General features: G+C 42.9%; 2 protein-coding genes across 2 annotated transcripts; one reads left to right on the top strand and one right to left on the bottom strand.

Moving 5' to 3' along the window:
- Positions 301-1,065, bottom strand: LOC110435310. The gene is made up of 2 exons (XM_021460755.1): positions 794-1,065; positions 301-533 (listed from the first exon to the last, which is right to left on the bottom strand). Exons 1-2 carry the CDS (start codon positions 888-890, stop codon positions 352-354), a joined length of 279 nt encoding a protein of 92 aa, XP_021316430.1. The 5' UTR covers positions 891-1,065; the 3' UTR covers positions 301-351.
- On the top strand, positions 5,600-7,859 carry LOC8058591. Its single transcript, XM_002450891.2, has 3 exons — positions 5,600-6,258; positions 7,058-7,165; positions 7,566-7,859. Exons 1-3 carry the CDS (start codon positions 5,863-5,865, stop codon positions 7,686-7,688), a joined length of 627 nt encoding a protein of 208 aa, XP_002450936.2. The 5' UTR covers positions 5,600-5,862; the 3' UTR covers positions 7,689-7,859.

Raw genomic sequence — 13,194 nt, 5'->3', positions numbered from 1 at the left:
CAATCCAAACAATCCCAAAATATTGATCCACAGTTTAGTATGAAAATTTAATTATTCCTCAGTTTTTGGATGACATATGCTCAGCATTATTTTGTTTAATTTGTTAAACATACAAACTATACTTATTACTGAATTTATGTTTAAATTGTTTTTATTGGAGATTTTTTCTCTATATGTATGAGCACATAGTTTCTCTGATATTGTACACAATTTCTTGGATATTTTTCTCTGAATTACATACAGTTATGGATACAAAACTTGAAATGACAAGAGTCACACAAGGCAACCATATTTTATTTTATTTTATTGTCATCATCAAACATACTGAATCGTCATTACACAGTCTACTCATTAATTTGGGCAGCAGCACTCCCCTGGAGGCCCAACACTTTTACAGTAGGCCTTATCGCTCCTGTGGTGTTCGTGCTCGCATAACCTGCGGCACCCATCCACAGTACACGGGTACTGCGAGCCTCCGGCGTGGAAGCACGGCATCCCTGGTTTTGGCTTGGGAGCAGGAGTGTCCTGCGTGCCTGTACACATGCATGCAATGCAACCAACACAAAAACACTCTGATTAATTAGTTTTGTTAGGCCTTGTTTGGATGTAGTCGGATTCACATCAATCCACATGTATTGGGGTGGATTGGAGTGGAACTTAAACTAAATTACACCCTAATCCACTCCAACACATGTGGATTGAGGTGAATCTAATAACATCTAAATAAAGCCTTAAGTGAAATCATGCATGTCTTAAACATGATGCAAAGTAAAACAAGGGTGTTTATGCCTACCGACTGCACCAACGCAACATATGGATGTGGAAGATATGATGACTCCAAGAACCAAGAAAACAGCGATGATTATTGTGCTCTTGATGAGGAGTGCCATGGGCCGGGAAAAGCTGTGAAACTTGCTTCTTGAGAGGAGAGGGTAATCTGTATTATTTATTCTCCACTTCAGTACCTGTGAGCAGGTGTTTATATACTACACAGAAGACGAAGTTAACTTCTACACTATGTAGATATCAATGATTTTTAGTAGTTTTGTTGTCTTATGGATCTACTAAGATATTCTGCACTAATGCTTTCTTGTCTCTCATCAAGACACATATGCCATATATATACTATATCATAGGCTGGAATGAATAAATATTTGAATATCCAATTCATGTATTCATCTGTGCAATCCATTGGCCAGGCTTTATTTTCTCTCTCCAAATGCTATTATATTTATTTGATTGTACTCATTTATTGAAGTAATAAACGCTGATATCTTCGACCATTTAATAACTCATTACTTTTGCATTCCTCAAGAAAAGATCTTTCAATATCTCAAGGCTTGTTGGCTCCATATCTTGATATAAAGGTATAAATATGTGAATATATCTTCTCAGACTCATCAATTCGATCTATTTTTTTTGTCCAAGTGATGTTCAATACTAGTTCTAGTTTATTGAAGTAACTAAAACAATGAATTTCCACCATCTAACTTATTTTTATATTTTCTGTCCAATTAAAAATGGTATGATATCTGAATACTTGGATTCCTTATACTACTAGACTAGAATGAATAGTGAACGTCCAATTCTGCACTAATGCTTTCATGTACATAACTATTTGTTGAAGTAATAAATACTATGATATCTTCAGTCAACCATTTAATAGCTCATTACTTTTAATCCTCAAGACAAGGCTTGTTGGCTCCATATCTTATAGAAAGGTAGAAATATGTGAATATCTTCTTAAACACGTGAATTCAAAATAATAAATACAATAAATCTCCACCGTCTAACTTATTATTATTATTATCTTTCTCTCCAATAAACAATGGTTTCACATCTGAATACTTCGACTCCATATAGTACTATACTACTAGACTAGAATAAATATGTTAACATCCAACTCTCATGTTCATATCACTACTACATTGTTGATTTATAGCAATACATCTATTTTTAGTAGAAGCGGCTCTATCTAAAACCATATCTAAAAACAGTTTCCAAAGTGACCTGCCTCTAGAAATCCATTTTAAGCTTAAATATCTTTATCTTTAGAGGCGGCTAGATCTAGAGCCACGATTAGAAATTAATTTGTACTGACTGATTTATTTAGAGTCATCTTAGAAAATAGGTGTGTCATAGTAACATTCAGAATTTTTTCAAACAAAGAAACTTTATATCGAATAGATGTACAACTTTGTAGTTAACTTTTTCATTTGAAATTGTCTAAAGTCTTACAAGTCCTGGAAGTTTTTACATTTTGAAATTCAAATCTTTAAATTTCCAAATGACCTTAGATGTAGAAATGAAAAAAGAACCAAAGTTATAGATCTCAAAAAGATATAAAAGATTGCAGCAAATAACATTTTCATTCAAAATAATCTATGCTCCTAAATTTAGTGTGAAGTCCTCACGTTCTAAAATTCAATTTTTTGAACGACCCTAGATGGATAAACAACAAAACCTGAAGTTGTAGATTACAAAGAGCTATATAGCTTTATAGTTAATAACTTCTCATCTGAAATCATTTGTCCAAGGAAGATTCTATTTGAATTCCTCATTTTTTGAAACTCATTTTTTTCAAATAACCGCAGATGCATAAGCGACCAAAACCGGTGTAGGACTCAACAATATCTACAACTTTCTGGTTGAGACCTTTTTATTTGAATGGTTTGGTATCTGCATACTTGGATTCCGCATAGTACTAGACTATAATAAATATGTGAACTTCCAATTCTCATGTTCATATCACTACTACACAATTGATTTTTAGCGGCATCTATCTTTTGTAGTAGATATAGATATAGATATAGATATAGATATAGATATAGATATAGATATAGATATAGATATAGATATAGATATAGATATAGATATATCTAACCATCTTGCAGCAATCTCTCTAGCTTGCCCCAACTTTCCACAGATCAGTCATCGCCAACTCACCTCTGTAAAATGCATTCGTTCATCTCACCATGAGCCCAAGTTGTCTCATGCCCTAACAAATCCTGTGTGTCCATGTGTCCATTGCCAAGAGCTCCACTTACCTATATTGTTGGCACACTTTGTACATGGAGATGATGAAAATATTGCTGGCTATCCAAGTATTTTTTGTATTTTTTAGATAATGGAAGAATCTGGCTTCATCTTCAAGAGTGAGAAAGCATACCAAAATTATTACAGGGCACAAGTGCATAAATAAAATAGTCTCATACGACAAATAAACTTAGTTTGTAAGCCTAAATACATAAAACCACCAATGTAAGGTGAAGAAGGCCTTGTCGTAGACTCTAGTATGCGACAAGCAAATATGATGTGTTCTTTCTTGTCATCACAATGTTGTGATTGACTCCAAAGATAGAGCAAACAAGTTCCTCAAAGTAAGACCCTACGCAAAGTTTTTAGGTTTACAATTGTCAAGCAATATTGTTTCTTGTCCATTAAATAGACCAACAGGAGGTTGTTGGATTGAGTTTTTATGTGATTGAAAATTTGTTGTTTGTCTTATGGGTTGTATGTTTGTATGTGCTATAATAATGAGATATACGTTGTATGTTTTATAATAATGGACTGCAAAAATAAATTAAAAATGGTTTCAAATAGGATGCAAATGGGCTAAAAACTGATTATTGCAAATGGTCTAAAAACTGGCTGAAAATGGGCTAAAACTAGCAAAATAAAATAGCCCATCTTTGTTGTTTGGTTGTTTATAAATGGGCCAGAATGCTCACGTCATCATCCACGTAAGCAGCTATAATGATGTGCAATTCATCTATCATGGTTATTTTTCGTCACAATAAATGGACTTGGGCTGGGCTTATTAGGCCTCAGGCTCGGTTGAAGACCGTAACTGATTTCGTTAATCAGTAATGGTTTTCAATAAACTGTCATGAGGTCAATCCATGACGATCTCTAAAACCATCATAGATGCTACACAGTGATGGTTTTTTGGTGATCCGTGATGGATATTTTTTATGATGGATTAACCTGTTTCTTGTAGTGTTAGTGAAAACAATCTATTTTCTTTTCCTCCCTATTTACACCATCTTCCAAAAAAGTTCACAACACTTATAGGTCGAACAATGTCAAAAGCAACAAATAATCCCCGCTAAGAGACTATCAAAGAAACAATCAAAGAAAATTTTTTGAACTGTTTCATGGTCACTACAGAAGCTACAAAGTTTGCTCACCTGCCAGTTTCTCTTAACAAGATAATCTTTATTTAGTATCACACCTCTTTTGAAGAACCACATAAATACTTTGATTTTCATAGGTAACTTACTTATCAAATTTCCCGTGAGAAGTTAGAACTTATGTATAGAGCTACCTGAGTAGCAACCATTCTTGTTCAAAGATCAAGTAGCCATGTCTCTATCTAATTGTAAACTGACATTCGCGATACGTGCCACTAAGTAAATTTTGTTCTAGCAGTTTGATCCCTATTACTGTCCTTCTAAAAGAGACATTTTGGGAGACACAATTTAGAATTTCAAAAAACATTGCCTCTTTCTTGCGAATAACATTATATAGATTCAAATATTGTTGCTTCAAAGGAAGATTTCTTATCTAGATTTCTTCTTAGAATCTGATTTGAGAACCATCCTTAAATTTAAATTTTGTTATCCTCATGATCTGGTCCTTTACCGACATTAAACCCATCAAAAATATGAATCATCAGATTTCTTACAAACTCGGATTAAAGTCTTATTTTAAAATATTTATTTCACAGAAGATCCTACCATACTCCCTCTTCGTTGTACAATTTGAACAACCATTTACCTATTAAGAGTCATTTATTTTGAATATCTAGGTTTTGTATTCCAAGACATTATTCCTTAGGTTGGCAAGCGATTCCCAACTTCACCAATCTATATTTCTCTTCGCATTGTTCATTTCGCCAAAAAAAAAACCTAGATCTAAAATACACCGTTCTCTTAACTCATCCATCATCATCACTGAAGTGATGTCAAGAGGTGCAAAGAGATTTCGTAGTACCAGTTGATACACTTCTTTCAAATTAGCATCACCGTAAATGACACCATCTATTTAAAAATACGAGTTTTTCTACGATTCTCGCTTGCTCGCCACTAAGGCCTTGTTTAGTTTCCTAAGATTTTTGCAAAATTTTTCAGATTCCCCATCACATCGAATCTTTAGACGTATGCATGGAGTATTAAATATAGATGAAAATAAAAACTAATTACACAGTTTGGTCGAAATTGACGAGACGAATCTTTTGAGCTTAGTTAGTCTATGATTGGACAATATTTGTCACATACAAACGAAAGAAATACTGTAGCAATTTTGCAAAAAATTTGGGAAGTAAACAAGGCCTAACTGGAAATTAAATACGAGTTTTTGTAATTCCTTTTGTCCGGTTGAGGATCGAGATAAGGAGGAAGGACGCAAAAGTTGGTGCCGCGTAATAAGGAGGTGTCGGGGCCGTGCACGGTTTCCTTTCTCGGAAAACTCAAGCCACAGGCTTGGCGAAAAACTTGCGCAACCTGCTGCCGCCGTGCACGCTTCAGACTTTTTTTTTCATCTTTTTCAGAAGAAAAAACTCCAGCTCCCTGAGAGCCGGCCGGCCGGCGGCCGGACACGTGTCCCGCCCACCGCCTCCCGTGCTCCCGCAGGGCCGCCGCGGCCCCGCACTCACTCCCCCACACGCCACCACTTCCTCCGTCCCCAGCCGCACGAGCTCTCCGCGGCATCTCGGCCCTCCGTTCCACGTCGGAGGGCCGAACCGACGGCGAGATCCCGCCCCGCGTCGCCGCCAAGGCCAAGCGAGCCCCGTAGCCTCTCCTCCGCCTAACAACGCCTCGACGCGGGGTGCCAGCTGCCACGAATCCGACGACCCAGTCCATGTCCAGCCCAGCGATGGCAATGGCCGTGATCCGCCTCGCGCGCCCCGCCGCCATCCGCCCGCCGTCGGCCCCGTCGCTACGGCCGACCGCGCGGCTGCTGCGCCGCCTCCGCGTCGTGAGGTGCCGCGCCGGCGGCGGCGGCAACGGGGAGGGAGGGAAGGGGAAGGAGGAGGGGGAGGCCGCGGAGGCGCCCGAGTCGCTCTTCGCCAGGGAGCTCCGGCGGCGCGGGATGGCGCCGGGGGCCGCCGCCGCGGGCGCTAATAAGGAGGCGGAGGAGGGGGCGCCGCCGGAGGCCGGGGCCAAGCGCCGGGTGGCGGCCGCCGAGTTCGAGCGCGCCGCCGCCGCCGACGGCCAGCGCCAGCGGTCCATGGCGCTCAACAGCGAGGGCCTCGAGGTGCGCTTGCTACTGCCCTGCTTTTTCTCTCTCTCATCACTCTCTCGCGCGCGCGTGCCATTCTGATCGGCCATGGACAAAGTTGGCTGACTGTTCCTGAGCTGGAAGATCAATCTTTCGTAACACGGCCCAAGTCCAAGGAGGCTCGAATTAGATATGATGCTGTGCTAATTGAAAAAAATGGAAACGTGAGTGCTTGCCATGATGTGCTTAATTTCCAAAAGTAGGGAAATGGAAGTAGCGTAGCGGTGATTGATGTTCTGTCTTACACTCTTACTAGTGCTAGTAGGTAGTAGAGATGCTCTGTTGTCAAAAGGAGACAAATTGGGCTTCTTTGTATGATTTTAATGGTACTTTTCTGCATCAACATCGCCTCTGGTTTGTAGTGAAAATTGTCAATTCCCTAAGCACTAGTTTCAGTTCCATTAGTTTTATACTTTTTGGTAGGTAAACATGAGCTGATGAGCAGTGCTTTTGGCACATGGTGTGTTCGAGCATCTTCAGGAGGATTACTGGGGCCTGATTAGTACAATTTTTTTGTCAGTTCTGTATTGATAGTTGAACCCACGGTCATGAACATATTTATATCAGTTAAATATTCACCTGTGTCAATTATCTATTCAGCACTACTATAGTAACAATAATCAGATAATCAACATTCAACAGCTGTTCTGTCTTCACCTTGTCATTATTTACTGAAGAACTTCTGTCTGGTACCGGTTATCAGAGCAGTAACAATGTGATAATAAAATAATCAGTGACTTGTCTTTCCCTTATAATTGTTTATTTCTTTTCACAGGGTCTTGTTCCTCGGGCAAAGTTACTACTATCACTTGGCGGTACCTTCTTTCTGGCATTTGGGCCCCTGATTCTTGTGACCGTTTCTCTTTTTGCTGGTTTATATGTGGTAAGCCCCTGCTAGTCTCACCTTTCATGGTCTAATGCACGATCATGGTCCATATGTGCTCTGCTCCTAATCAACTTGTCATTGTGTCCGACATTACCTGACTGCTAATCTGATTATATGTTTTAACATAGTTGATCAAGCTCAGTTAAAATGGATATGAATTTGTACGCTGAATGGTATCATACCGTTGCAATAGTTACTGGGTTTCACTATGTTGTAAAATATGGAAATCCAAGCCCTGTTGTTTTCGACTACTGCTATTGAGTTGTTTTCTCATCTGGAATATGCAGAGTAGCTTTATCTAGCTGACAATTTTTACTGATTATCTTAGATGTTATGTATAGTTGAATCGACCAGAGTGTCGTGTCCGCATCGTGATTGACCTGGTTTCTCGTTGCAGTACTTTGGACCGAGTTTTGTACATGATGCAAGCAAGACACCGGTGTCGGTGCCACCATACATTGATCCATACGAGCTGCTTGAGGACGAGAGGCTCAGCCGACCCTCCCCAGATGTGTTCTGAACCTGAATAGTGCAAGAACCAGTGCAGAAATGTTTACAAGAAATAGTCATACATAGCCCAACATTCTCTTTTTTTACTAGACGTGTAGTTGTAAATGCAACTATAGCTGTAGACTGATATAATCAAAAAAAGCTTCAATACGCAGTGTTCCATCCATTGATTTCACATCAACCTTGGCGCCCATGTCTCAAGTCTGAACAGACTGAAATCTTCCGAGCTATGTCAGTGTGCCTTGTTTCTTAGCTTGTTCATAGTTTCATTCTGCTGTATCTCCTGCATGTTCCAAGAGTCGGGCACATAAAAGTGGATGAGGTGGGCGCAATCAAATTATTTGGGCCTACCCGTTATTAGTGGGATCAGGGACGAAGATTTAGCAATTGGTTAGCCAAAAATCTTAATTTATCAGTTGCTTGGTCTAAAATTCCTGAAAAAATAGCCTTTTATGATTATAATGGTAATCCGGAAAGGGGGGTTATTCAGAGCAGGCACAATGGGGATACTCCACTTCGTGTACTTCTTGAAGTTATATTCTAAATGAACTCAAAATATATTATGTTTTTTCTATTTAAAAAGGTGTTAAAAACAATTTGTTTTGGCTTACAAACTTTAAGTAAAAGCAGTTTTAAAATGGATTCTGAATATTTTAACGTAAAAGGTTTTGGAAGTGATCAAAATCCAATTCTTTAAGATAAAGAAGAAAAAAAAGCCTCCTTTTTTAGGCCGCCATTTTGATCTTTTTGGAAGTGACGTCCTATTTAGTTTCCACCAAAACACTTTTTACCATATCACATCGAATATTTAGAAACATGCATAGAGCATTAAATATAAATTAAAAATAATTCATTACATCCAAATAATCTTGGTACATGGGGGCCAAGTCTGCCGAGTGTCATGGCTACAACACTCGGTAAAGAGGGCAAGTTTGCCTAGTGCCAACATGAGGTAAAGAGGCCAGTTTGCCTAGTGCCGACACTCAAATTGTGAGCTTTGCCGAGTGCCTCAACTACGGCACTCGGCAAAGCCGCCGTTACTGTTGAGGGTCGGTTCGGCACTTGACAAAGAACTCTTTGCCGACAAGTTTTTTGCTTACTACTCGACAAAGAACTCTTTGCCGTCTCCAGTAGTGTATATGAAGAATTCTAGAAAGAGCTTGGATTGAATCTGAAAGTTGAGTATGCTGGTGTTGCGGCCTGCCTTGTTCTCGATCTTATTTGTTTGTAATAAAGTGCATGCATATCCATGAGCACACACGCTGATTTTATGACCAATTACTTTTATGCACGAGATTTATTTTTTCTATGGACTCTAATTCTAAGGGATGTTATCCATTTTCTTTAGGAAACCATTTCTAGTTGCTGCATGGCTTACTTAGCTGAAATCAAAGAGCTAGGTGCCCCAAAACTTCAGTTCAATGCTTGAAACACTACGAGATCAGGTGAATTATAGACACCTTTGAGACCTTAATTGTGGTGCCAAACTAGCTTCTCATAACGGAGAGATGAATCACAAATGTTACAGTAATCTCCAGTACTAGATAGATGATGAACCCAAATGCACTCTCTATCATAGTTTTAAATATATACTGTGGTTCATCATGTCGCTGATGTCCCTTCAGCTTCGGGCGTTCCAGCCGCAGCGAGATCTCCCTTGAGCTTTGGGCTATCGAACTGCGACAGGTCCGCTTCTGGGAAGAGGCTGCGCACGACATTCTTCATGACATCTTGCACCTTCTTCTCCGCGGCGTCCTTCACTCGAGCGAGGTCGGCCGCGTGCTCGTCGTTGAGGTGCTTTGTGAGCTGTGCGACTGCGGAGGCGTGCTCCTCCCGGAGCCTAGCGACCTCGGCCGCGCGCTCCGCCTTCACACGGGCGACGACGGCCGCCTGCTGCTCCATGAGCCGGGCTCTTTCCTTATACAGGTACTCGAAGAACTTGTCCCTCACGGCCTCCGACTCTCGTAACATGGCCTGAAGCTGGGCGATCCGGTTGTCCCGCTGCTCGTCTTGCTGCATCCGCACCATGCCGCCGTACATGAAGTCGTCGGAGTTGCTGCCTGGTGTAATTTCCATTCGCTGCAGCGACGGCGGCGGCGCTGCCGAAATGGTAAAGCTTTGGGGCGTCACCGTCACGGCGGCCGCCGGAGCCGCCGGACCAGGACACCTCCTGCGTTTCCGAGGCGGCGTCGAGTCGTCATTGTCACCGGCCAGCTTGCCGCCGGCGCCGGCGTGCAGCTGGTGCAGCGTGGTGGTGAAACTGAAAGCCTGAGCTCGGGCGCTGGCCGCCGCGCATTCCGGTTTCGGTTTCGCCATGGGCGCGGGCGGTGTGGAGCAGTGCAGCTGCAGCTGCAGCATGGTCGGAGTGGGAGCCGGTGCGGGAGCGGGAGCGCCGCCGACGCCGACGGGCGGGGCGTGGAGGCTCAAGTAGAGCTTCAAATCGACGCATGGCATCTGCTTCAGCTTGTCTATGGTCGCATCGGTGAGCTCCACTGTGCAGGCGTCCTCCATCCTGGGCTTGCCCCACGCCACCGGGCACTTCCACGGCATCCCCTCGGGGGACCTGAGGAAGAAGAACCTCGTCTTCCAGTCGTGCCTGGTGGGCCAAGTGCCGGAGAAGAGGCGGGGACGGCCGGCGCAGGGCTGGAAATGGTGCCACCCCGTCGGCTTGTCGTCCTTGTTGTGCCTGTGAGCGTACAGGGAGAAGAAGTATCTGAAGGTGGACACCAGCGGCTCGACGCCGGCGTCCTTGCAGCGGAGCACGAACGCCGCCATGTACTTCCACGCATTGGGGACCAGCTGGCTCGGCGCCAGGCGGTAGTGCCGGAGGAGCTTCAGGTAGAAGTCGTGCAGCGGGAACCGGAGGCCGGCGTCGAGCGCGTCGCAGTAGACGCACAGGGCGTCCGACGACGACGAGCCCTGCTTCTGCTGCTGGGGCGGCGGCGGCGTCTCGCACGCCGCGCACCGCAAGATGTCGGCGCGCAACGGCTTGAACACCCGGGGCACACCGTAGCTGTCGCACAGGGCAACCAGCGATTCTTGCTTTGGCAGCTTCGACTCGATCTTCGCCGCCGCCGGCCAAGACAAGTCACAGTCACCGCCGCCGCCGCCGGCTTTGCTGAAGAAGAGCTGTGAGGTTGCATCGTCGTCGTCGCGGCTCGCTGCCAAGGCGAGGTCCACGACCTCGCAGGAGCTGGAGGAGGGAACCGCCATTGTATTCGAGGACTGAGCTGGAGGATGGGTGCTGTGAGTGGTGCTGCGGCGGGAGTGGAACAGAGCGCCGACCGGTGGATGGCTGCCTTTGGCTATATACTATTTTAAATATGAGTATATAAACATACTCAAACCGTCAAACTGATAAACAAGTATAGATATATATACAATATAGCTTATTGAAGATGAGAGTAACTATACGCACTACCGAAAAACCGGACGTTGCCGTGTGCATGTAGGTTTGCCGTGCGCAATCCGTAGGCACACGGCAAAGAGCAGATTTGTCGTGCGCCCCCCAGACCAGCACACGGCAAAGCATAAACACTCGGCTTTTACGTCCTGCGCCGTGAGCTAAACAGAAGAGCTCACGGTGATGTCAATCCATTTGCCGTGTGCCGAGAAAAAACGCACGCGAAAATAAAACACACGTTGAATGCAATCTTTGCGGTGTGCCAGAATGGGGCTCACGGCAAAATTCTGACGCCGTCCGCCACCGTTGGCTATATATATATATATATATATATATATATATATATATATATATATATATATATATATATATATATATATATATATATATATATATATATATATATATAGTTTGGCTCTACAAACTATATATATATAAAATAGCTGTAAACAAGAACTAAGTTAAATAGCTGTATAACGGCGGCTGATAGAGGGGGGGAAATATTATCTTCGACGCTAGCTGTTGAGAATGGCGCGCGACTCTCTCGTCACCATCTTCGTCTTCTGCATCAGGTACAACGCTGTCGACATCATCTTGTACGTCAGGTATAACAGCTGATCGAAGAAAAGAAAAACTCATCTTCGACGCTAGCTGTTGAGAATGGCGACTCTGGTCTCCATCTTCGTTGTGCTCTTCGCCGTCTATCTAATTGTCGTACGTTGTCGAAGTCGTGCCCGGCAAAATATTAAGGCCTTATTTGGTTTGTAGCCTGAACCAATTTTACGTGGGCTGGCACTTTCAAGGACGTTGTTGTCTGGCATGTTTTTTTTTTTGGACAACAACATTATTTAATATATATAACGTCAAAGCATGGTACAACAGAATTAATATCGAGGCTCCTTGTCCTCGCACTTCGACAGCACGGCCGGTGCTCTCCTGGAATGTCTGAGGCTCCTTGTTCTCACACTTCGATAGCATGGCCGGTGCTCTCCTCGAGTGTCTGAATGTCTGATCAGCATGTGTCTTTGAGAATAAGCAATCAAGAAAATGAATTCACAGGCATCAGTGTAAAATCTGAGGACCTACATCAACGATAGTTAACGGTCAACTGAAATACTAATAGCTGTTTTTCCACTTCCATAAGGACTCAAAAGCAGTTCCATGCAAAACAGAAAATTGCTTTGCATGCGCAATTCGGTAGTCAAGTTGGAGGAGACCAAAGGACCGGACTCCTTTTATCTTGTAAGGCACGTGGCACCATAAAGGACTGAGCAGGACACAAAGCACTTCTGCATGTGGACCTTGCGACGTTGGCGGACCCCATGTCACAAGAGCGAAAGATGAAAAATTTACTGTATGAATGTTTTAGGCCTTGTTTAGTTTGCAAAAAACTGGTTTTTGGCTACTGTAGCATTTTCGTTTTTATTTGACAAACATTGTCCAATCACGGAGTAACTAGGCTCAAAAGATTCATCTTACAAATTACAAGTAAACTGTGCAATTAGTTTTTATTTTCGTCTATATTTAATACTCCATGCATACGACCAAAGATTCGATATGACAGAAAATCTTAAAAATTTTTGCGAACTAAACAAGGCCTTAGCTTGTATGTTTATACTTCGAAACCACAAAAATACTTAGAATCTAGTGGAGCATGAATGTTTTAGTCATGTATGATTTATATTTATCTTATCTCACACATGCATTACAGGAAATTAGAGCTTTACGAGTCTCAAATGCTTTGCCGAGTGCCAAATTTTAGGCACTCGGCAAAGAGCCTCTTTGTCGAGTGCCGCATTCGGCAAACATAGGCACTCGGCAAAGAGGCTCTTTGCCGAGTTCTAAACACTCGGCAAAGGCCGGCCTTCGGCAAAGAGGTTCTTTGCCGAGTGTCGAACACTCGGCAAAGCTAGGCACTCGGCAAAGGGCGACGGTGGTATACGCTGTTAGCCTTTGCTGAGTGGCAGCAGTACGATACTTGGCACAGATAGTCTTTTGCCAAGTGCCAAATTTGACACTCGGTAGAGTTTTTTTTTTTGTCTCTAAACTTTTTCGTCTGGCTTTACACTTTATTTTGAAGTGCATGTTCAGATTTGGCATAGTTATCGATACA

The sequence above is a fragment of the Sorghum bicolor genome, chromosome 5 (genome assembly GCF_000003195.3).
Source record: "Sorghum bicolor cultivar BTx623 chromosome 5, Sorghum_bicolor_NCBIv3, whole genome shotgun sequence".
Classification (NCBI taxonomy): domain Eukaryota; kingdom Viridiplantae; phylum Streptophyta; class Magnoliopsida; order Poales; family Poaceae; genus Sorghum; species Sorghum bicolor.
This window is presented reverse-complemented; position numbering and strand designations above follow the sequence as displayed.